Source organism: Eretmochelys imbricata, chromosome 10 (genome assembly GCF_965152235.1).
Source record: "Eretmochelys imbricata isolate rEreImb1 chromosome 10, rEreImb1.hap1, whole genome shotgun sequence".
Lineage (NCBI taxonomy): Eukaryota > Metazoa > Chordata > Testudines > Cheloniidae > Eretmochelys > Eretmochelys imbricata.
In genome coordinates this window covers 46456586-46482650 of record NC_135581.1, presented here as the reverse complement: position 1 = coordinate 46482650, position 26065 = coordinate 46456586, and the positions used below count along the sequence as shown (strand labels likewise).

Genomic DNA, 26065 nt, shown 5'->3' with positions numbered 1-26065 from the left:
TCTGCATAGCACGGGACCAATCCCCTCCTGCCACCCCAGGGTGCTGTTACAATGTGCCATGCCAGCCCCACACCACTCCTCCAGATAATCAGGGACAGCAGCAAGCCAGCCCATGCCCAGGAGGCCAGCCCCTGCACAGCCTGGGCACAAGGGAAACCGCCCACCTCTTCTACTGACATCTCTGCAGGGGGCTTTCCTTGAGGGGGTACTGCTCCAGGACACTGGGGCTTGGGTGTACAGGCAAGTGGGGCACAGCTCCCTCCTGCCCCTGGGCTGACAGGACTGCGGGGAGCGGTGGCGTGCACTCGCCCAGCCCCCTGGCTGCAGCTGACATGATGAGCAAGGGACATGGAGGCCACACCCAGCTCCACTGCCATGGCTGGCTGGTCGGGAGGGAGAGGCCCCATGTCCCCCACCCCGACGCAGTGCACAGGAAGAGGTGCTTGCAGGAAGTGCTTGACTTGGGGTGTGGGATTGGGCAGGACAGGCACTAGGTTATATCCTCAGTAGCAGGCCAGCCTTCCCCCTCCCCCTACTTGTGGGACTCAACCCCTGATGCCCCTCTTAACAATACCTATAACAAAGCACCTGCCTGAGGAGTGAGATCCTGGCCTTGACCGCATGTTAACTGTGGTGCTTAACAATGGCCACTCAGACACTGCCTGTGGGATGCTTCACTGCTGGTCACATGCTGCCAGGATTGATTTATTAAGCACTAGTACCAGCTTGGTGAGGTTGGGCCCTGCCCCACGGACGCATGCTGCCTGATGGAAAGATGGCGAGACAGGGCTTTGAGACCACCCAGGCAGAGCTGGGAGGTAGAGCGGGAGCCCAGAGCTGTGACAGCAGAGGGCTGTGATTGCTGGGCACCAGCAGAGCAGATCCCCACCCCAAGCAGGAGCCAGGAGCTCCAGGGTAGGGCATGCAGCGAGGCACCTGTTCTGCCCCATGCTATGGGGAGTGGGAAGGGTGCAAGCCCAGTGCTAATGGGAGGGCATTGCCCCAAGGTCTGGACAAAGAATGGGTATCCACCAGGGAGACGGGCTGTGTGGACCCAGAGGGAAGGGGATGGGGTTCTCAGGCAAACCCAAGGAAGCTGGGGAGCCTCCAGCGAAGCCGAGGAATCAGGAATCAGTGAGGCTGGTGCTGAGCCCCAACCCTGGCTCATGCCCGATGCCACTGGCACCCCGCAGCAGAGAGGGGTGCCCAGGCCCAGGCAGCCTTGGTCCCCATCACTCACTCACATGCCCTGGCACAGCTGAGCTATTGCAATTAAACTGCAGCTAAGATAAGAGTCCGGCAATTAGCGAGCGCTGCTGGGGGAGCCAGGCGCTAATGTGCTGCATGGATTTCCCCATTAGCCAGCCTAAACGTGATCAATCCCCAGCAGGGAGATGAATGGTTGGGGGGAAGGGGGTTGGGACTCCCAAGCCGAAGGCCCAGAGACAGCCAAGGGCAGCGGCTCCAGGGCAGGGAAGCCCAGGAGGTGGAGCAGTGGAGGTCCTGTCCCTGGGGCAGGAGCACTATGCAGGGAAGAAGGGAACAATAACATGGCAGCCAGCAGGGCCCTAGGGATCTGCCATCCCCCCCGACCCCCAGCACCAGGGGCTGAAACTCTGGGGTCCACGATCAGCCAGGCAGAACAGGCAGGAGTTGGTTCCCAGGGAGGCCCAGAGCAGACGGGCAGCTTCACCGCAGAGACTGACAAAAAGTTTCCTTGCCAGGGCCCAAGTCCAGAATTCCCATGTGAGCGGCATGGGTGCCCATGCCCCACCGCTGGAGGGCTCAGAGCCACACCAGGAAACCTGGACACTGAGTCAGGCAGCAGAAGGCAATGAGTGCGCATGTGAGCCCAGGGGCGGGGCAGGGCAGGGAAGGCTGGAACTGCCCCATGCCACACGGAAGGGGGGGCCACGGGGAGCCCCTAAGAATGGGGTTCCTGGAGCATGAGACCCAGGGGGGTACTGGCAATGTCAGGCCTTTCCAGGCTGACCCAGCAAGGCTGCCCCTGCCAGGCCAAAGCAGCTGAACACTATGCCAGGACCCTGCCCCTGCCACCCTCACCTGCAAAGGCCTTGGAGATGCGCTCCTTCTTCCACTCCCAGGGCTGGTCATACTCCTCGGGTGGGCGCTCATCGTCCTGGGGCAGCCGCGACTCCCTGGGCCGGGCACAGGATGGGCGCTCGCTGTCTGGGGGTAGCCCATTGGGCACCGGCTCATAAGGTGTGTCGTACAGGGGCAGCGGCTGGGCAGGGGCCTCGAGGGAGCCCTTCAGGCGGATCTCTGGCAGGAGGGAGAAGGGAGAACACCATGAGCTCTTTTCCAAATCCTGACCATGTCACTGAGCGGCTGAGCCCCCTGCCCCGCATGGCTCAGGGCTCCACCACCAGCTGCAGTCACAGCTTGCCAAGCTCCCTCCACGCTGGGCCAGGGCTGCCACCTGCAGTGCCAGGGCTGGGGCTGGATACAGAGACCCAGGCGGCGTGAGAGGCTCTCTGGAGCATTGGAGACGTTTCGCTAAACAAGACTGAGTGCCAGAACATAAGAGAGTTACCTGTGATGTGTCGGGCTTGGGCCCCACCTAGTGGGATGCCCAGAATATCCCTGTGCCCTGCATCCCAGCCCCTGATCCCAGGGTTCCCATGCTCCAACTCTGCTTCCCATAATCCCCAGCCTGCAAGGTAAAGAACCCTGCACACACCTTCCAGAGAAGCCAGGAACCGTAGAGAGGAACGACTGGCCCTGGAAGAGGATACAGGGTTTTTTTCCCATAGATTCTAAGGCCAGAAGGGACCACTGTGATCATCTAGTCTGATCTCCTGTATAGCACAAGCCAGAGACCTGCCCCATCATAGTTCCTAGGGCACATCTTGTAGAAGAACATCCAGTCGTGACTGAAAAATTGACAATGATGGAGAATCTACCACGACCCTTGGTAAATTGTTCCAATGGGTAATGACTCTCACTGATAAAAATTTACACCTTATTTTCAATCTGAATTTGTCTAGCTTCAACTTCCATCCACTGGATGGTGTTAGACCTTTCTCTGCTAGATAGAAGAGCCCACTATTAAATATTTGTTCCCCATGTAGATACTTATAGACTGTGATCAAGTCACCCCTTAACCTTCTCTTGGCTAAGCTAATCAGTTTGAGCTCCTTCCATCTATCACTAGAAGGCAGGTTTCTAATTCTGTAATCATTCTCCCGGCTCTTCTCTAACCCCTCTCCAATTTATCAACATCCTCCTTGAATTGCGGGCACCAGAACTGGACCCAGGATCCCAGCAGCAGTCACACCAGTGCCAAACACAGAGGCAAAATAACCTCTCTGCTCCTACCTGAGATTTCCATTTCTGCATCCAAGAAGGACATTAGTCCTTTTGGCCACAGCATCATGCTGGGAGCTCATGTTCAGCGGATTATCCACCAGACCCTCCAGATCTTTTTCAGTCACTGCTTCCCAGGATAGAGGCCCCATCACATAAATATGACCCACATTCTTTGCTCCCAGATGTATCTATTTACATTTAGCCCTATTAAATGCATATTGTTTGCTAGCATCCAATTTACCAAGCAACCCAGATTCCTCTGTATCAGTGACCTGTCCTCTCTTATTTACCACTCCCCCAACGTGTGTGTCATCTGCAAACTTGATCCATGATGATTTTATGTTTTCTTCCAGGTTATTGATAACGATAATAAATAGTGTAGGGCCAAGGGCCACGAACCAATCCCTGAGGGACCCTATTAGAAACACACCCAACTGATGACGATTCCCCGTTTACAGTTACTTTTTCAGACCTATCAGTTGGCCAGCTTTTAATTCATTCAATGTGTGCCATATTATTTTATAGCTTTCTAATCCAAAGGTCGTGTGATGTCAAGTCAAACACCTTATGGAAGTCTAAGCACGTTAACGTCAACACTGGCACCTTCATCAACCAAATTTATGATCTTATAAAAAAAAAAAAAGATATCAAGCTAGTATGACAGGGATCTATTTCCCATAAACCCATGTTATATTACCCAGTTAGCAATCCCCAGCCCTCGCCAGTGTCAGTGAATCGGAACCTGGCTCTCCAGGCGGAAGCATGGGACAGCCCTGGCGTCACTCCATGCAGAATGACACACTCGTGTCAGAGCATGCCACCTGTCTGTGGCGCTGGGAACAGGGCCAGGGGCACAGCTCGAGCTCCAGCATCTGCCTGCGACACAGGGCAAATGCTAGCTACCGGGGTTTGAAATACACTTGTGGCCCTTGGCCCTAGTTCTCTCCCTGAGGCCAGAGATGGCATATGCACCCACTATGGAGTGTGGGCAGCCGCGGGGTGGGCAGGCATAGCCGTGCTGAGCAAAGTGCACCTCTGCCCTTCCCTACCCCACGCTAGACCCAGGAGCAGCTGCAGGTTCAAACAGGGAGGAAATTCTGGAGCTGCCAACAACACAGCAAGGCCTCAGACTGCAGAGCAAAAGTCCCCGTGTAGAGGCTGCCCCCATCTCCAGGGCATCTGGGGCACAGTGACCCAGGAACAAACAGTGCCAAGCAGGCCCCCAGCCCAGGCTGCTCAGCGCAAAGGGGCAAAGGGGCAGAGCTCTGCCAGGGAGGAGGAGAGGGGCCTATGTCCCCAGCGCGCTTGCAGTTGCCAGAGCAACTTCACCCCAGTGGAACCAGGAGTGCGTCTGGGCTGCAGGAGACAGGCTGAGTAAGAGAAAAGGCCTGTGTGTACAAGTGAGAGGGACCCAATGAACACGGAGCAGCAGTCTCCAACGCCAGCCAGACAGTTCCCCGAATGCAGCTCCCTCCCCTGGTTCCCTACCCGAGCACTGCGGGCGAAGGCAACAGTCGAGTTTGCCCCACATGTCACCAGGCAGCGCTGACTGACCACGTCCCCAATAAAAATTGCTGACAAAGTTGCCCTGATTTATTAAGTTAGTGGTAATTTGTCTTATGAATTAAAGGAGTAAATGAGATGGGTTTGTTTCAAAATCATGATGCGCTGTTACAGGGCTGCTTGTTAGACAAGTATTCAACAGTCTCTGCGCTGTTTCCTCTAATTGCTTAGTAGACGGATGTATCATTGTTCTTTGTATGAGTGAGGTATGCAAGGGTGTGAGTAAATAAGAGAGGCCAGCTGAGCAGATGGGCCTAATCGCAAAAAGAAGGGAGTGAGAAAATAAGATGCCAGTCCCGGTGTATTGCCTTATTCCCTTTTTAAAAAGATTTGGTGTGCTTCCTGTAAGCATAACAACCAGGGCTACCCATGGAATGGGGTTCCCTCATTGCCGCACCATCCTGGTACATCGCAATGCAGTGTATCAGTCCATGGGGCCCTGTGACGAAGTGGGAATGTTCTTAATGTTTTCTCTGAATCCTGCGTGTGCCTCAGTTTCCCCTATGTATTACTCAAGTATCTGTGGTGGGATAAGGGGGTGTGATCCTTGCAGAGACCCCAAGAGAGCAGGTGTGATGCTGACTGGCTGCCTGGGCACAGAGAATGGCCAACACTGTGTATCCCGGCAACTAATGGCCCGCCCCCTCCTCTGCAAGAAGCCAGCGGAAGGTGTTGGAGAACAAAAAGACCAGGTGACCTGGCTGCCCTGGAAAGAGACAAAGTATGAAGGCGGGGCAGCGGGGCATGACTGAGGCTGGGCTGGTGGAAACTGGTCAGTCTGATTTCTGTGCTAAAAAGATCTGTTCTACGCTGTGTTCCCATCAACTAATAAATCTCCTGTTTTACAACACTGGCTGAGTGTCACTGCTGACTGTGACATTGGGAACACCTGGTCCAAAAGGGACCGGGGAAGTTCTGGTCAGCACCTCCAACTGGGCTGTTAAAAGTCCGTTTGGTGCTGCTATGGTGCGAAGGCAGGCCAGTCCCAACCTCCAGCTTCGGCTCTGTGATGCACCCTGGAAGGGTCCAGCAGGTCCAGCTCATAGGTGTGGGAGCCACGAGGCTGTCCCTGCCCTGAGCACCGGCTCCGCACTCCCATTGGCCAGTTCCCGGAGTGAGGAAGGCAGCGAAGCAGTGAACAATCCCAGAAGATGGCAAAGAGGGCAGAAAACCAGAGGAAAGGGCTCATGGGACCAGACAGGCACGAGCGACAGATGGACGGGGGACCAAGGTGGAGGGCCAGGCAGGGGTGAACAGGGACGTGCTAGAAAGGACACTGGAAGTGACCCAGACAGACCCGTTTGCTGGAGAACACGGGGCTCTCTGATCTGGCCCCAGCCCCCAAAACAAGCCAGGTGCTACAAAGCGCAGTGGGTACCAGGTGCCCCTGGTCACTCCCACAACCACACAGGGCAGACAGTGCCCCCCATCCAACGCCGCAAGGACAATTAGAACCCAAACACTCCCATGTTGTGGCATGTTGCTGCTCTGAAGGCGGCACGCTCCCAGCCATTGGCTGAACAGAGCTGGCTGGGAGGGCAGGAGAGAGCAAATTCTCTTCTTCCTTTTTGCCAGAGCATCGGTCACGCCAACGGTGCAGGAGGCATCACGGGAGCACCAGGAGAGCGCTGGTTCTCTGCACAGCTTGGATCTGACCCAGTGAAATAGCCGACGATGCTGCTCTTTCAGCCTGTGTCCGCTTGGTTCCCACTCAAGAGGCGCCCGCTCTGCCTGAACCTCAAGTGCGATCTGTGCAAACGAGACCGCTCGAGGAGCCCTAGTCACTGCCTGTGTTGGCATGCGGTCCCATTTCCTGAAAAGCTAGGGCCAACGCTTTGGAAACAGAGAACGCGAGCAGACGGCGCTTCCCTGGAGGAACATATGCTGGGGCGCTTGCCAAGAAGAGAATTCCCCCTCTAGGTCCCATCCTTGCACCCCCGCTGCATCTCGCCAGGGCTAGTACAAAACAATTTCCCCTCCCAGGAGCAGCTCAACTGTTCCCAATCTGGGGGGGGCCAGGAAGCCACCTGACTGCAGTGCAGTGAGGAGGGCTGGAATATACTCTGGTGTGCAGGCCCAGCATGTGATGAGCACTGTCCATAAGGGGTCTCACACCCACTGGCCTCTCCTGAACCCTGCTCTCAAACTATGAGCCTCCCTGACCCTTGTTCCTGGGGGTCTGGTGGCCCCTCTTCTGGCTGTTCAGAAGGAGCAGGAGGGTCCATCCAGCTCCAACCCCAGCCAGCAGTGGCCCGTGACTGTGGGACTCAGGGTCAAACTGCCATTATTCCTCCTGCTGCACCTCGTCCTTCAGTCTCTGCTGAGCACCCGTCCCTCGCCAGTCCAAAGGAGATGCTGCCACTGCCAGCGGGGCAGCATCGGGTGGGACACACCCAGTGCCAGTCACACAAGGCAGATCTCTCGGAGGTCTCCAGCTGTGACGAGACACCTTCACTTTCCTTTCAGATACCTCTCCCTCGCCAGCAATTCTGCAGCTCTGCAGGTCCCTTCACAGCGCCTTCTCCTGGCCACACGAGGGGCCCTATCCGGTGGAAGCGACCACAGCTGGAACCACGAGACCATTAATGTCCATGGGAACATCCACTGCCCTTTCTCATGGCATGAAGTGGGTGAGTTTCTGAGCTCCTGGCATCAGGGGCCAAATGCATGTTAATGACCCTGCTCAGGCAACCTGCCACGCCTGGTAGGACATGGAGCAACACCCCTTTCTGTAAATGAACTCCAAAGCCTGGAGGGGGAGAAAATAACATGCATCTGGGTCCCAGCAATGGCCCCGTGTGACACTTGTCAGGGTTACTTCAGATCTGAGGTGAACTGCTACCATCTGCTCAAAGCAGGAGGGAGCCCGTCTGTGCCCCCCACAAGGAAACTCTCCCCAGCCATTGGCTGTGGTCAACACAGGCACTTCTCTCCAGGCTCTGCGAACCCCGACTCTTTCTGTCTGCAGGCTAGCAATATACACCTGCTCTCGCTCTGTTACACTCGCGTGGCCAGTCCCCCTTCTTCTGGACGCCCGCAAGGTACACCGACCCGCTGTCTCCGCAGAAGCAGTGCACCCCACTTCACCAACTTCAGCTCAGTTCAACGTCTCCTCAGCATGAGGGACTCAGACATGTCTCTAGTGACATTTGCTTAAGAGAGCTCCAAGTGCAGATTCAGAATAAAGGCGAGGAAAAGATCTGGACAAATCAGGTTCCAAGTAAAAGAAAAATGTAAGACACACACTAGCGCCTCCTCTTATTAACAAGTTCCTTTCCTGTATACTCCGGGATTTCTCACCCCAACCGGTTCTAAACAGCGCTTGTCCGGCGAGGAGGCTGGGAGCCACCGTTCCTGAGATGGCCCTCGCTGCCACAGTCACCTCAATGGATATCACCTTGTGCTCTTTGTCTCCTCTGACACAGTGACGGACCATTGTCCTTCAACCCAAGGTCGACTGGGGAGATATTCTACATTACATATCTCTAAAATTGTTGTAGCTTTCAGCAGAGACCCCACCCAGCCCCTTCATTCACACACTGAAAACACAGCTAGATCCGGGGGTAATATACCCGCCTGGGCAGGTCTGTGTCACTCCCCTACACATGTTGGGAATCCCAAGAGCTCACAGCTGCCACCCTCCTGTGCATTGCTTGGGCAGCAGCCCACGCTCCCCGCCAGCAGCCCCGATACCTGTTTTACCAACATCAAAGCAATTGGCTACTGACCAGGAGCAACTGGGAGCTGGGGCTTCATCACGGTAACAGCCATGCGCAGCCCCTCACAGAGGAGGACCCTTGTGTTGATGCCTGGAGCTGCAGCTCCGAGGCAGGGTGGGGTGGGGCGGGGCGGGGCAGGGCAAGGGACACTGCACAGCACAGCCGTGCAGGGCAGTGGCCTTCTGCAGCCCCTGCTGCTCATCCCAGCTCTGCCCCCATGAGCCCTCCCCGCCCCGCCCCTGCTGCTCATCCCAGCTCTGCCCCATGAGCCTGCCAAGCCCGCCCCTGCTTGTCACCCAGGCCAAGAAACATTGCTCCACCAACTGCAGCTGGTCTAGGAATACATCAAGGAGCATCTGCCTGGGTGCATGTGTCTCCCCTGCGGGTAGCTGCCTGGGGTGGCACCGTCATGGTGATCGACAATCTCACCCTACGCCACCCAGCTACAGATTGGCAGGAGTCAGCATCCCAGTGCCCAGCAGAGACTCCTGTGTGCTGCTTGCCGCTGTTTGAACATGGCCTGGGCTGCTGGGAACCAGAAGAATGATGGGATGCAGCAGGAGGAACAATGGGAGTTTGTCTCAGAGTCCCAGACAGCGCCGGCAAGCACCCCCGAACGTGTGAAAACCACCCAGAACGCACAGCCTGGAAGCAGCCTCCTCCCCCCCCCACTCCGAGTGCCCTGTGCCCCTACCAAACCAGCACCGCACTGCATGGACACAGCAGTCCCTGTGCACAGTAGCTGAGCAGGGCATGCCTGGCAGCACGGGCTCTGCCCATCAGGCTAGTTATAGCCATGATAGGAAAGCCGTGCGCTAGACCAGTGCAGCCCTCGCTGCACAGCCAGGCCTACGTCCCTGCAGCGAGGGCCAAAGTCTATGTAATGCCAAGGACCCTTCTCCCCTACAGCCCAGCACAGGCCCTTGTCCCAGGCTGCGTGAAGAGAGGTCAGCGGGGACAGCCTGCAGCCAGCAAAGCTCAGCAGCACTGCTCCAGTGTTACAAAACACTGCCCTTACCGGCCATCATCTTCTGGGCCTCATAGGGCTCCATGTACCCATCGTTTTCTGCCACCTTCTCCTGCCCTGGCTGGCAGCTGGCTGCTTGCTTGGCATCGAAGGGATCCGCATAGTCCTCGAGGACAATCACCTGCCAGCAGGGAGAAGACAAGAAGGGTTAGAGACCAGGACCCTGCAACAGCCTGCTCCACTCTACCTAGCATGGACACTCCCCAAGGAGAGGCCAGGTGGGGTTTACCCTCAGGCTGGGTAAACTCTCTACTCCTGCACAGGTCACAGAATACACTCATAGGCCACTGGTCAGCAAGCTGCTGAAATGTTCAAGTCAGTTCCGGGCAGCTGGGCAGCTGCCCTCTCCTGCTCCATTCCAGCTGCCTGGCATTTCTCTGTTGAAGATCGCAACCTGCCCCTCCCTCTCAAGCCCACAGGGTCTCCTGACCGCCATGGGAACCGAGCAGGGTGGGGCAGTATGTGCAGTGTAGGATGAAAGATGCTGCCAGCAGTGGTTCATACCAGCCCTGCTGACGGTACATGGGATCAGGCAGCTAGCTGCCGGGGGAGGGCCCCTGGGGAGGGGGAGGGATAGGGGCTGGCGTCTAAATGGTCAGTATCCAGCAGAGTGAACCTCCTCCCTGCAGTATCTCAGTGCCCACAGGGGGATGGGGACAGAGGAAAAGCCTTGGAACATCCTGTCTCCTGCACATTAATGTGTATGTCTCTCTCCATCCCTGCAAATCCAGCGAGCTTCTACCCAAGGGCTTGGGTCGCTCCCACTGGCTCTGCCGCCCCTGTGCCAGTGATGTGGGGAGCCGTGCTTGAAAGAGGCCCTGGCTCACACCACTAGCCACGATCCTGGCCCCAAGGAAGTCACTGGCCAAATGCCCAGAGTGTCCCTAAGCCCTACTTGGAGCAGACTGAACCTCTGCCCAGCAAGGAGTGAGCTGGTGAATGAAAGGCGGTAGGGGGCCTGGGCAGGGATGCATGGCCTGGAGAATGGCCAGCAAAGTGCTCAGCGCATCAGGGAGCTAACAGGTCACAGATCAGGAACCGTTGAGAACACAGGTACATTTGTGGGCCGAATACGCCTATCACCCACTGATCTGGGCAAATGGGGCGCTCCCACCTGTCTCTGGCTCTGAGCCAGGAGCCGGGCTGGCTCCATGAACCAAGCGGCAGGGCAGATCAGGACACCTTGTAGCCAGACTGCATTCCCAGATGCCAGCCAGAGGCCCCACCCATGAGAACCATCCAGTCTTTGTCCCTCAGCATTCGGACTTGGGAGTCCAAACAGATTAAGGCGCTTTTATTAATCAGATGCTCACTAATGATACAACTGTCAATCATACAGCACCAGCACTGGGCTTTCCTGAGCACACTCGCTACAGCGCTTACCTGCCTGGGGGTGCACAAGGCTGGGTTACTGACTGACCTACCATGGGGGGCTGCAGCACCAGGAGCTGGGCAAGTTGCTTCCCAGGGACTATCCAGAGTTATTATGTGCAAGTTTGGAAAGATACATATGCAAACACACCTTGCTGCTGCCCCACAACTGACACAGAGCACACTCCTCTTGCACACACTGTGGGACAGGCAGCCCCAAAACAAGAATACTGTAAACACCGGTTAGGAGAGGTGGCAGGTCAACAATGTTCTCACTGGGTATTTTCTAGGGCTCCCTCCAGATCAGCTATGAATATCCCAGCATTTGCACCATTTTGGGACAAGTAGATATGAATAGGCCTCATGACAAAGGCAGCAGAGCCCATGAATGTGTTTTTATTTGCGTTCCTGGGCAGCAAGAAGGTGGGAGATGTGGGAGCTCCCAGACCCCGAGTTCTGGATAACACAGACCAGAGAGCCCACAAGGGGAGGTATTCACAAAGACAGTCCGAGAGTTTTATCAGCAACAGAAGAGATGGCGAGACACCCAGGAGCCAAATTACAGGGACAGAGCCAAAGAACCGGATAGACAGAGCCTGGCCAAAGAGCACTGCTAGCAGCACCTGAAGGGCAAAAACAGCCAAGAGATAGGGTAATTACAAGGAGGTTAACTGGGACTAATGGGATGGATCTGAAGCTGGGAACCTTTAGACTAATTAGCAAGGGGCGCTCTGTGCCAGGAAGCTGCAGACAAACTGCTCTAGGCAAGTAATGGAAGCCCCAAGGCTTGGGATTCTTAAAGTCAGACAAGCCAGTGTGCTGTGAGGCCGGATTCTGCCCTGGGCTCTGGCCAGCTCAGGCATCACCTGCTACTCAGAGCAGGCACCACCGCACTAGCCCCTCAGGCAGCTGTGGAACACGGCCAGCCACCGCTTGTCGCTTGCACAACAAAACCAATAGCTGCCAAGCCCAGGCAGAGCTGAGGGCGTGGGGGCCACAAGCCTCGCTCCTGGATGCAGAGACAGGGGAGATGCTATGTTAGTGTGAGGAAGGGGACAGGAGCCTGAGCCCCAGCATTATTCCTGGCTGGGGCTGAAAGCCCTGGCTGTCCCCTCCGCTCTCCTACAGGCGAGGCTCTCACAGAGCTCCGCTGAACACTGCCCCTGATGGGAGGGACGCTGCACAGAGCAGACAGAGGAATCCGTGCCTTGGCACATGCAGCCTGGGTTGGGGCAGGGAAACCCCGAGCTGAATGAGGGGCTGCAGACATGCGGTTCTGCTCCAGACACTGCAGGCTGCAGACCCCCCATCTCCCTCTCCTCACAGGCTGGCAGAACCCGCCGCCCAGCGCACACAAGACAGGATCCCCCCTGCCAAGGTCTGTCGGCAAACTGCTGCATGGAGCAACAGGCCCACTGGGAACTCCCCCGCCACAGAGGCCTTTGCCAAGAGACATAACTGGGGGGGGGGGGGGGGAGGGCGGCTACAGGGTGGAGGGCAGGGCCCAGGCCCTGTGCCCTAAGGACCACAGGGGCAGGCACAGCCAAGAAGCGAGTTGGAGCAGCCCTGGATGGGAAGGCGGATTCGTCCGCTTAGCCCCTGCACATGGGGCCTGAGCAGCAGCCAGACCCTCTTGGGCTATAGCCTCAGTGGGTGTGGCTGAGCCCAGAGCAGAATCCAATATCTGTGGCGCATCCAGACTGGCACTGAAAATGGTGTTAGGCAACTCAACTACACCCCTCCGCCAAACTCTAGACTAGCCAGGCTGAAGCCAAGCCCTGACAATGAACTGGGCTGGGCTGCGGAATCACCACCACCACCCCGCTGCCCAGGAAAGGGTTGAAGCCCCCACCCAGGTCCCCAGCACAGGAGACCTGCAGTGACACACTGTAAGGACCAGGCCTGCCCAGGACCCAGAGTGGGAGCTGATGGGTCTATTCCAACTCTGGTTCTTCAGCCCATATCCACCCTGGGCTGGCAGTGCCAGCCAGTGCCCCCAGACTTGGCGCGCAGTCCCCCCTCCTCAGACACCTGACACTGGGATCTCCCATCGTCCCAGGCAGAGGCTGGATACAGGGGTCACACCTGTCCACACACGATGCTGCATTGGCTCGTTCCAGGGCTGAGCACAGGCCAGGGCTCTGTGCTCAGAGTCCCATTTCCTGCAGAGCCTTCCTTCAGTCAGAAGCCCACGCTCAGCACTGTCAGGACCATGGCCCCTTTTGTCCCATGACCGGATGCCTCTGAAGAGCCCAACATAAAGTGACCAGTCCCAGGGCCAAAGGGCCACACAATCCTGAGCCCAGATGGTCCCAACATCAGTTTGAAACCCTACCCTGACCCAAACCTGCCTCATCTTCCCACACCATGAATATGACTTGTCCTCCCTCTCTAGAAGATCAAACCCCATCGCCTCCCACCTCAGGGACTGTGCCCCCATCCTCCCAGATTCCCTGATTCTCCATTGTCCCCTGCGAGCTGTGCAAAGCAGTATCTGACCTGCCTTGCCACCTCCACTGGTCCCCCGAGCATGATGTGCTTCATTTCCACTTCTCATCTTCATCTCCATCTCCAGGTGCAGCACACACTGGATCTCCTACAGTATCACCACTGCACAGTCACCCCAGCCCCACAGCGCTCACTGGATCTTCTGCGGTATAAGCTCTGTGCTGTCATCCCAGACCCGCAGTGCTCACTGGATCTCCAGCAGTATCAGCACTGTGCAGTCACCCCTGTCCCTTGTGTGCAGTGTCATATTTGTTCCAGCATTTCGACTTCAGACAGTTCTCTCCCTAGGGACCAATGCTGCATTCAGAGGATGCATGTGGATGAGGCCCCTGGGTGCTACAGCGCCATCCCACGGTCACTTACTGCATGACACTGAGTCACGTCCATTCATTATAATCTGTTTAAAACAAACCCTTTCCCTCCTTCCTGTCCTGTGAACCAAGCAACAATAGCCAGAGCCTAGGAACACAGCAGGAAAGTGAGCAGGGCCCCGCAGATGGGAATACCTCTCATGCTGTCCATTCTGAGCCATGCAGCTCCTACCCTACTCACAAAGGGCCCCCAGCTCACCATGGGATTCACCCGCCCCAGAGCGCATGGGGACATCCGCATTAGTGCAGGAAATGAGTTTTCTGTCAGTGCAGGAATATTTACATGTAAACATGTTCTGTCAGTGATGTGGCAAAACACAACAAAAAGAAGACTGACAATTAACTATGATTATAAACAATATCTTATATTTCTCTAGTGTTTTCCCTGCCAGACAATCCTAAAGCCCTTTACAGAGAACAGTAAGGAATCATTCTACTCGCAGCTATCATTGCTGCAATGCAGCCGTGCCTGGGGAGGAGCACAGCCGCTCTTTAGCAGCGCACAACACTTCTGAATAATTGGCCACACGTACATCAGAATGGAAGCTTGTGGCTCAGCCGCATGGCCAAAAGTGGTCGGATGGAACTGCAGCTGCGACAGGCTCTGGATCTAGAGCATCCGTGACTCACTCTGTCTCTATCCAGAGAAGCAACATTGGCAGGAAGAACCCCCATTGTTTGTTGGTGGACTGAAGTGGCGATTTCACTTCAAAACTCTTGGGTGAATAACATCTGGTCCTGGTGACTTATCACTGTTTAATTTACCAATTTGTTCCAAAACTATCTCTAATGACACCTCAATCTGGGACAGTTCCTCAGATTTGTCACCTAAATAGAATGGCTCAGGTGTAGGAATCTCCCTCATATCCTCTGCAGTGAAGACCAATGCGAAGAATCCATTTAGCTTCCCTGCAATGGCCTTGGGTTTCTTTAGCATCTCGATTGTCCATTGGCCCCCATGATTGGTTTGGCAGGCTTTCTGCTTCTGACGTACTTAAAAAATTTTGCTGTTAGTTTTTGTCTTTTGCTAGTTGCTCTTCAAATTCTTTTTTGGCCTGCCTAATTATACTTGCCAGTTTATGTTCCTTTCTATTTTCCTCAGTAGGATTTGACTTCCATTGGACAGGTTATGCCCCTTAGGAAGCATCTGATGTGCTGAGATAGCACTGAGTCTACCTGTTCTTCCAGCATGGACCCCCTTTAACCTGTCTTGCTGAGCCAGGCTATTAAAGCCTCCTCTAACACACACGCAACCCAGCTGCAGATCAGCTCCGGGAAGACTCAGCTTAAGGGACTTACTAAGTGTCCACCTCCCTTGGAGTGCAGACCCAAAGGTATATTATGAAATCTGCCTCCTCCCTCAATGCGAAGGAAGGGTATGCACAATTTTTCCCCTCCTCCCCCTCTCCCAGTTAGAAATTAAAGAAACTGGGTTATATTATAAACAAAACAAATTTTATTAACTATAAAAGGCAGATGTTAAGTGGTAAAAGGGGTAGAAAACAGAACAAAGCAGATTACTAAGCAAATGAAACCAAACCCACAAACTAAGCTAGTTTCACTAAAGAAATTGGTTATAAATAGTATTTCTCACCCTAGATATTGTTGCAGGCAGATTACAGAAGGTCCTGAAAGGCAGCTGCACTGGTCTCCCTCTTGAGACCTCAGATATTATTATTCACAAGCTAGATGCCCTTCCACCTTGGGTTCAACCCTTCACCCCTCAGTTCAGTTTTTGCTTCCAGGTCTTTTTCAGTGTCTTTTTGGATGAGGAAGCAGAGAACCACGATGATGTCACTCCCCTGCCTTATATAACTCTTGTGTAAGGTGGGAACCCCTTGTCTTCTTGTGGAAAACCACTGGCATTCCAAAAGGGGAGGAGGGGTATCCAGTACCAGGTGACTTGGACCCTGGTCTCTGAATGGCCGTGGCAGCCATTGCTCGTAGACTGTCTCCAGCGTCCACAGGAAGACTAAGCTCTTTCACAGTCCATTGTCTCTGCTAACGGCCCATTAGCCCAGTCTGGCTTTCCATGGTTGTACCTGAAGGGCTGGTTGGGGTTGACACCCAAAGTAACACATTTGAAATACTGATATGTAGTTAATATTCCTAAGTTCAGATACAGAAATGATACAGGCTGGATAATTGGATAATCACATTCAGTAAATCATAACCTTTCCAAGGATACCTTACATGAGCCATCTTGCATGAAGTATATCTCAGTTATGTCATTCATATCATAACCATATTTACATAAGGAATGTCACATTCCAATTTGTAAAGCATGGCTTTTTGCCTCTAACCATCTCTTTCATGCTGTTATTTAGCCATGGTGGCATTTTTTCGGTCCTCTTACTGTTTTTTCTTTTATTTGAGGTAAACATTTAATTTAAGCCTCTATTATGGTGTTTTTAAAATGTTTCCATGCAGCTTGCAGGCATTTCGCTCTTGTGACTGTTCCTTTTAATTTCCATTTAACTAGCCATTTGTGGTGGGCTTCTTTGGTATTTCCCCTTGCCCAAGGATGTTAAATTTAATTACATTATGATCACCATTACCTAGTAGTTCGGCTTTGTTCACTTCTCTGCCATGACAACTTGGACCGAGATCCAGTTTGTCTCAAGCTTTTTGGCATGAAAATCCTCTGCATACCACCTCCAAACAGATGGACAGAGAGAGAAACCAGCACTAGAGCAATACCTAACGTGCTTTACCAACTGCCATCAAGATAACTGGTTCTCCCTCCTGCTTTGTGCCGAGTTCTCATACAACAATGCTGACAAGGCCTCCAAGGAGCAGAACAGTCGTCATCTTCTTTTTATTTTATTTTGCAAATTACAGATTCCACTATGGCTTCCGCCCGGCCTTGCCAGAAGCCTCCCCGAACCTAGCAGCCACCAACTGGATCCAATGAATTCATCATATTCAGGTGCTTATGGACACCTCGAAGATGCGAAAAAGGACTACAAGCAGTAGGTGAACCGTTAACACCGGAAAGGCCCTTACAGTGGGCTGTTTGTAGCCAAACACTGGCCTACAAACAGGCAGTCATGCAAACTAGACACCTGTTCCTCACACCATTCTGGATCTGTCAACAAATCAACACTGTCACCTTCAAACTGCAGCTCCTTCGGTTCCTTAAGCTACATCCTGCTTTTCATGTATCCCTTCTGAAGCCTTACATGGAGGATTCCTTTCCCAGCTGGTTCCAACAGCCACCCCTGCCATACTATGTCCAAGGGCATGAGGAACATAGTCCATACTATGCTAGACTCTAAACTGCAGAGAGGGAGACTACGACCTCATCCCTTGGGAGGGATGAAGAGTGAAGAGTGCTCTTGGGAACCTGCTGCCCATGTCCATGCACCGGACCTGGTAAAAAGGTTTTATCAAGACCATCTGGCCAAACCAGGCCTGGGGCCAACCCAGAGGAAAGGCACCCCTGAAGGGAGTGAGTAAAGCAAGGATCTGTGGGACTAGAACCCGGGTCTTCCGAACCTGGCAGAGCTGATGTTCCCACATCACCACGAGGAAGCCATGAAGAGCCGCATCCAAGGAGTGCTGTGATATTAAGCGCTGCAGGAAGTACTGCCCAAAGAATCCAGAGGGATAGCACCATGTGGCATTCCGATTGGCCCATGCTCACTATTTAACGCTGGGGGGGTGGGGGGGGGAGGAAACGACTTGTCTGGGCATCCATGCAGACTTCTAGTCTGCAGCAATGCCAGACCTCACCTCACTTTCAGATATCCAGCTCTGACCCTGGCCTGACTCTGAACCTGACTCTTGCCTATTGATTCTGACTCTAGCAATTACCAGCTTGTTTACTGCCACCTCGTGATGGCCTTCGACTTGTGGACACCAGCCCAGCTGTGCCTACTAGGCCAGACTGCCTATGCCCCAGTCCCTTACACAAGCAAAGCCAGGGAGTGGGGTGTGAGCAGGCATCCAGTGAAGGGATGCTTCGCGTCAGCATCAGGGCCACCGCACTTGGGAGCAACAGCTGGGACAGCATGAGAGTAAAGAGGGTTATAGGTGCTCGGCAGGGCAGTTGCCTGTTGCCTTCAACACTAGCGGAGGGGCAAGCCAAAGGCAGAGCAATCCTCACACCCGCCACTGCAGGGCGCCTCCTGTCTAGGCCCACGGGGCTCCATTTGCCCTGGGCAGTGCCTGCACAAGCCAGGCTATGAATCCCAGATGCACCAAGGGTCCCTGGGGCGGGGGCACCACAGCAGCTGCTCTACTGGGGAGCCTGAAGCTAGGCCGAGCAGGCAGGACCAGGCCAGGAGGGAGGGGGCAGGTTGAGTGCCTGAGGAGCTGAGGCTGATCTCAAAGCTGCCCCCCTGCCTCAAGGCAAACACCCTGCCTGGCACAGGCCACCCGGGTGCCAGGAAGTGGAAGTGACTGACCCCCAGGCCCTGCAGCCCTCCAAGAGCCTGACTGGAAACAAAGCAGTAGGGGTGCAACTTACCATGGAGCCTCACCCAGCCTCTCCCCCAAAGAGGGAGCTGGACTGTCCAGGCGGAGCTACCCAGCAGTCCTCAGAGCAAACCAGCCACAAGCCTGAGGGGAAGGGGCTCCACGGGCCCAGGGAGCCACCCCATGTTCAGACACCAGCACTTCCCAGCCCCCTTTGTGCCTGGCCCATCACCCACTCCCCCAGTGACAGAGACAAGCAGACACAGCTACCAAGGCCAGTCAGTCAGTTCTGGGGCTGAGAGCAACTTTGCTGGGAGGAGAGGGGAAGGGGAAATCTCCAGCAGCTTGCACCTCCTGGCCCTGAGCACACAGGGCCCTCTGCAGGGGGAATAAAAATCAATGATTTAAAAAAAAAATTAAATCAGATTTTTTTATTTTGTCATTTAAATGCTAATAATTTTTTCTTTTTAAAAATAAACCTGTTTAAAATGAAATCAGAATTTAATACAAAATATGGTTTGGCCTGAACTTCTTATAACCTCTTAAAACATGTAATTAAAAAAAAAACAAAAACGAATCCATGAGCCTCTATGAAAACACTGAGTTGAAAGCTGCTTTTCTATATAAAGAAAGAATTGGGGGGAAACACCTCACTTTTGAGGTCAAGCTTCATAAACAGGGCGCACAGGCCAGCCTACATAACTTTGCAGTCTGTCTCATTTTCAAGAGACTTTGATGAGACTAGGAATTTAAGCTCCAGTCACTTTCACTCTGGCATATTTGAACATTTGCCCAGGCTGACCTCAATTAATCAGTTTAATTCACTGACTACAGTTAACCCCTCTGTTTCATAAATCATTTAGTTGTAAATGTGAAACATGTTTTGATAAGAGAAGTCCATGTATCCAAAACACTGAAGGTTGTTTTACTTAAAAATACATTTTATATGCTGTGTTGTGTGTTTAATTAAATTCCAGTTACCATGCTAATGCAGCTAGATGTGATATCATGAGCAAAAAGTTCATTATCTAGTAAATAAGCAATATACCATTTCCTAACATACTAAAAAATAACTAAAAAATTTAGTAAGAATGAAAATATGAAGCTATATAATTGCTTAAATAAATGTATATAGTTATAGTGTACTCCCCTACGTAGTAAAAAGCTGTATCAAATCTAGCGTAAAGGCTCTATTTCGCTGTAAGTCAACACATTTGGAGAGTTATAGCAACCATTGAGCATGCACCGTTCTTTAGAAAATAACTTTATTCAAGTAACTGATGCACAAATGGAAACAATGATTTAAATCAATCCAGCCTGGCCCTCTGCCAGCAAGCTGAGCTAGCTCTCCAAGAACAGCCAGCCTCTGGCTTGCATCAGGAGGCAGGAAATTTGCTATCATTGTTCTCTGGCAGCTCAAAGCCATCCTAGGAACAAGCAGCGTACGGCGCTTCCTAGCACAGCGCCTGCCCAGCCACGCTCTATTTACAGCCATTTCCTAAACGCTGGGCTCCCAGCTGGCTAACCAGCACAGAGCTGAGCACAGCCCACAGAGCTGAGCAGCACACAGCTCAAAGCAACATAGGGAGGAAACCCATGGCTCAGCTTGCCACTAAGAAGACACCGGGTTTACCACAGCTGCTGGGCCCTGGGACCATAGCCACAGACTCACCACAATCAGAGCTGGAGTAGGGCCCACTGTTAGCTTATGGGGGCAGGGCAGAAATGGGCCGTAGGGCGCATTCCCCAGCCAAACTAGAAACTGCTAGAGTCAAGCAGCTTCCAGCCACTGCACAGGAAGCACCATGGGTACTCAGCAGTGCCTAGAACCCAGGGCAAAGGGAACTGTGTCCAGACAGAGGAGCCTGCGTGTCCCTGCCTCTGCTCCACAGACAAGGGGTGGCCTGAGGTGGTGCTGGTTCTTTCGCAGTCAGCAGGACAAAGCCCGGTGCTGGTCAGACTTTGACCCCTGGAGGCCAAAGCCCAAGTCACTAGCATGGGGTGGGGAGACCCACCAGCCACACAGGATGTGTGAGCACAGATCCTTAAAGAACACGCAGGGGCTGATCCACCCTCTCACCATCAGGGGCCAGTGAGACAAGCATGGGGGCAGGTTACCCCACATCTGGTGCACTCCCTCTGCAGCTGCTGGCACAGGCCACTGAGCTAGATGGACCTCGGGTCGGATCCAGTCTGGCAATTCCTGTAGCCCTAGAAACAGGGCTGAGATTCAGGGGTGGGGAGTTATATCTTATAAACGTGCATCCCGTTCAAATCAGACGTGCAAATACACAGAGACCCAGACACAATCCCCCTCCCTCTGTTACACACACACACGAGATGTCTACCCGTGCTGTAATCATGCACCCCGATTGCAGTGTGCACACACTCACGCACACGCTCTAACAGGCAGGCATACGTGTGGACATGAACAGACATACAGACATGTGCACGCCACACAGGTGGCCAGGGACAAACACAGACACGCCCAGAAGCAAGCGTTTACACACAACCCGCACTCTGCCTGTGCTCCTAGAGAGTGAATCTTCCCTGATCAGCCTTCGGGAGGAAGCGCAGGGCTGGGGTTTCCCAGCGCCCTGGGGGCTCTGAAGCACAGGCATTGCATTTGCTTTGTGGGAGATGCTCAGGCTGTCTGGCTCACCCAGGCCACAGCAGCACCTCAGAGCTCTTTATGGTGGCAGTAAAGTTACAGCCAATAAGGCAGCTTCCTAGCAGGGAGAGGAGCCACATCTGTTTTCTTGAAAGTTCAAAGCCTTTCCTTTCACCACGAGCTGGGTCACCACGAGCTGGGCTGCGAAAGCCAGGAAGGCAGGCCAGGGGCTTAGCTGTGAGCAGGGTGGGGGAGGGGATGCAGTGTCTAGGCAGGCAGGCTCCAGGCCCACCTAAAAGCAATAAGGTTCAGAACCCCCATCACCTCAGGGATGTCCTGGACAGCTGCTCTGAACAGGCCCACCAGCCTCAAACCCATCATGAGCATCGAGTGTCACTGGCAAATGCAAACCACAGCAGACTCGGAGGTACACAGATTCAAAGGCCAGAATTACTCTCCCTGTTAAAAATTTACACCTTATTTCCAGTCCAAATTAGTCTAATTTCAACTTCCAGTGATTGGATGGTGTTAGACCTTTCCCTACTAGACTGAAGGGCCCACTAGTAAATATTTGTTCCCCTTGGAGGTACTTATAGACTTTGATCCAGTCACCCCTTAACCTTCTCTTTGTTAAGCTAAATAGATTGAGCTGCTGGAGTCTCTCTCGAGAAGGCAGGTTTTCTAATCCACTAATCATAGTCATGGCTCTTCTCTGAACCTCTCTCCAATTTATCAACATCCTTCTTGAATTGTGGGCACCAAAACTGGACTCAGCATTCCAGCAGCAGTCCCACCAGTGCAAAATACAGAGGTAAAATAACCGCACTACTCCACCTCAAGATTCCCCTGTTTATACATCCCAGGACGCCTTAGCTCTTTTGGCCGCAGGGTCACACTGGGAGCTCATGTTCAACTGATTCTCCACCACGACCCTCAAGTCTGTTTCATAGTCACTGAAACAGGACAGAGCTTCCATCCTGTAAGTATGACCAACATTCTTTGTTGCTAGATGTATCCATTTACATTTAGCTGTATTAAAACGCACATTGGTTGCTTGTGCCTAGTTGATCAAGCAATCCAGATCGCTCTGAATCAGAGACCTGTCCTCTTCATTATTTACCACTCCCCCAATTTTTGTGTTATCTGCAAACTTTACTAGTTTTCTTCCAGGTCATTGATAAAAACGTTAAATAGCACAGGACCAAGAACCAATCCTGTGGGACCCCACCAGAAACACAAAGGCTCGATGACAATTTCCCATTTCCAGTTACGTTTTGAACCCTATCCATTAGCCAGTTTTTAATCCACTTAATGTGTGCCATGTTAATTTTATATCGTTCTAGCTCTTTTAATTAGAACGTCATGTGGGACCAAGTCAAACGCCTCACAGAAGTCTAAATCTATTACGTCAACACTGTTATCTTTATCAACCAAACCTCATTAAAAAAAAAAAAGATATTGAGTTAGTTTGACAGAATTTATTTTCCATAAACCCATGTTGATTTGCATTAATTACATCACCCTCCTTTAGTTCACCATTAATCGAGTCCCTACCGCATCATTATCTTGCCCAGGATCAGCATCAGGTTGATAGGCCAACAGTTACCTGGGTCATCCTGTTTACCCTTTTAAAACCCTGGCACAACATCAGCTTTCTTCCAGGACACCATCTTGTGCTTTACCTGTCAGGGCATTGATCCATAGACATTCAAGATCGTTTTTTTTTCAAGTTATCACTGGCTTGGAAACGGTGATGCCACTTTTGACACAGAGTGCCACTCCCCCTCCCCTTTTGTCCACTTGATCCTTCATAAATAGGTTATAAGCATTGATTTGACCATTCCAATTGTGCGAATCACCCAGCCAGGTTTCAGCAATACCAACTCGATTGAATTTATGCTCATAAATGAGCAATTCCAATTTCTCTTGTTTGTTACCCGGGCTCCTGGCATTGGCATACACACAATTCAAGAATTTCTTCTCTTTGTGTCCTTTGGTTCCTTAATTTTGTTCTCAACATCTTGATTTTGTGCTGAGTGCCCATTTCTTCCCTCTCTTATCCTCCCCTTTTGCTATTAGTTTAATCCACACCTGACTACTCTAGATAGCCTGCCTCTTAGGAGATTGGTCCCGCTTCTACTGAGGTGGAGGCCATCCAACCTATACATCCCCCTTCCCCTAGAAAGTGGATCAATTCCCACACAACCGAAGTCCTTCACCCTGCACCACTCACCCGGCCAGCGATTCACTTCCAGAATCTTCAGACACAGCAACCGTGGCATGATACTCCCCATTCCCCCAGAACCTCAACAGCAGGGAGACATAAATATAAGGAGAAAGACCGTGGCTTCCTCACCCCCTTTGAGGGCACACTCCAGCCCTTCCACTTCATCCCCAATGGCAATCCGGACCCCATCTTCTGCACACTGTCACTCCAAGGTAAAACTGTAGCAGCGCCCTCAGCAGCAGGAGAAAGAATTACTTCCCCACCGCACAGACTGTGGGGCAGTCCGTCGATATCATTGACAGGACAGCACACGAAGTCACTGCTGAACTTAAGTGTGACCAGAGGAGTGGCCGTCTAACACTTTCACTGTAAATACTCCTCAGGCAGTATTTTTGAACACCTCTGATGCCTCCATGGCTATGAAATTCAGCAGAGGGATAGCCCTGGGGTCAGGGAGGTGCCATTTGCTGAGCCCACCTAAATCCAAACAGATTGGACTGAGTTACCAGCTGCTGAAAATAACCATTTCTCATCTGCACTGTGCCCACTATAGCTTGGAGTTGGCTTGCGGCCAAAACCCCTGGACTCTATAACCCCGCACACATACGCACACCTGTGCACACACGCAGTCACTGAGCTGCACAGAGCACCTCTGGAGCTCTTCATAACCCTTATAATTGAGCAAAGACTTCATAGGCCACTGAGCAGTTACCAAGCTGGGAAGAGAGTCCAGGAGTCTAATACGGCAGCCCACTCTCTGCGGCTTAACCACCCTGTGTCTCAGACAGCAAATCTAAGGGCGGGGCTACGTTGCAGGTAAAAGAGGGCTACTTGTGCAGATGTAACCCAGTCAATGTGTTGTGCACCTCCCCTGAAGCGGCTGATCCACAGAGGATAACAGTCTACTCCTGCGTCCAGCTACTGGAGTCCGTGCTGTTTCTCCAGTGGTAAGAAGTCTATGCTGAAGGTCCAGAAGGACCAGCCTTACTGATGGGAGCAGGAATTACAGCTGCAACAGAAACTGATTTGGTTTTGGGGGGATTTTTTTTTAAACTAGGAAATTACTCACAAAATCTGTTAAGTTATTTAAATTGCAAAGCCAAGCATTCGCAGTTAGGAAATGCCAGAATGTAGGTTGCCCATTGAACTTTAATTCAAAAGCCTTGCTTGCATGCATTATGACACCCTGTAATTACATGATCACAGACTATTCTTTGCAGAGGCCCCCTGCCTCATTCACTACGCAGGCTGGAGCTGCTGTGGGGATGAATCAGGGCTGTGTCGTGAAGGAGGCTGTGTCCTGTAGGACCCCTGCCACATCTGTTGCAGAAGTTGCAAGGCATGTAGTGAACCAAGTGCGGGATTGAAGAAGAGAAAGGATGGCCTCATGGCTGTGGCAGATGAATGCTAATGAGAACTGGACCACATCCCTGCCTCTGCCACAGAGCTCCTGTGCGATGCTGGGCAAGTCACTTGCACCAAACTTTTCACAGGTGATCACTAGTTGTGTGCAGGAGTGGCAGAAGGTCCCTAAAAGTGGAGGGGGCACTGGCATCCAAACTGTGGCCCTGGCCCCCACATTGCCCCTTCCCCTGAGGTCCTGCGCTTACACTGCCCTGAGGCCCTGCCCACGTGCTGCCCCTTTTCCCTAAGCCCCTACCCTAGCATCACCCCTTCTCCCGGGGCCCTGCGCCCATGCCACCTCTTCCCCTCAAGACCCTGCTCCCCACTCATTCCTCTCTGTCCCCTCCCCAGCATCGCTCACTCTTATGGCCAGTAAAAGTGTGTGGGGCCATGACCCCCGGTTCCCCCTGTTCTAGCACCCCTGGTTGTGTGCGCCTCATTTATGGGCATCCAGCTCAAGACACCTGGGAGGTCTGCAGGAACAAGCATAGAGTTTGGAGTCAGGAGGCCGCAAGTTCGAATCCTACCTCTCACTGGCCTGTTCTGTGGCCTCATGCACTTGACTTTGCCTATCTATCCGCACCCCCTCTCTCAAATGAAGATGGCCCTTCCTCACCTGCCTCTGGGGATGTGAGGGTTAATTAGTCTCTGCCTATATAGGGCGTGGAACTGCTCACTGCTCTGACACCAGGCCCTCAATGCCACCCATTGGGTACTCAGTCACTGAGGGTCCCAAATTTAGTGAAAACGTGCATCTGAATCTCCCTCTGCCAGTGTCCCATCTGGAGGAATCCAAACCCACCCCCCCTTTGTGTGCGCGTGCACGCACCCACACACGTGCACACGGGTGTTGAGAAGTTACACCCACTAACACCTGAGCTCCTCCGATCCTTCACAGATGAGCAGCAACCCAGAGAAGCCCAGGAGACAATGGATGACAACCCCCCATTCTATGCAGGGTTCACAGGGGGTGCAGTACACAAAGCAGGGGTCTTATGTCACATGTCAAGGATCCAAAGAAATCCTGAGCTTCAGCCCCATTCCTTGAGAGCCGCCCATCCTGTGTGCTGGATGAGGTAGGGGTCCCACCAGTTACAGACCATATCACAACTCTGACACACAAGGGGGTCAAAGGAAGGTTGCCTGGATAACTGCAAAACTGGCATTTTCCCTAGGGCTTTGTGCCTGGCAGGGCGTTCTTTCCTGCATGCGGCACTGCTGGCGTGTAAGACATCATGCAGACACGAAGAACTGGAGCGGAGCTGTCACTCCACTGACCAGCCGCGCAGGATGGCAGAGGTCCAGATAACTCAGCTCCCAAGTGGCCACCGCACTCAACTACCTCCTCTTATTGGTACGTGGTGGCATGAGGCTCAGCTCCTGTTGGTGCTGGGATGATGTCTTGGCCCAAGAAGCTCCCATGATTTGGAGTGCGCTGAGGAGGCTCTGTGGGAGTTCACAAAAGCCCAGCCCTTCCCCAACACAACACATGGTTAGAACAGTCCCATGCTCCTC

General features: G+C 53.0%; 1 protein-coding gene across 1 annotated transcript in view; it reads right to left on the bottom strand.

Moving 5' to 3' along the window:
* The window catches only part of SHF (Src homology 2 domain containing F), a 63051-nt gene that overhangs the window by 25199 nt on the left and 11787 nt on the right, over window positions 1-26065 (bottom strand). Inside the window, exons 2-3 of the mRNA XM_077828735.1 lie at window positions 9631-9760; window positions 2065-2283 (exon numbers count right to left, since the gene is read on the bottom strand). Coding sequence (XP_077684861.1) covers window positions 2065-2283; window positions 9631-9760 — 349 coding nt within the window. The remainder of the gene's footprint in view (window positions 1-2064; window positions 2284-9630; window positions 9761-26065) is intronic.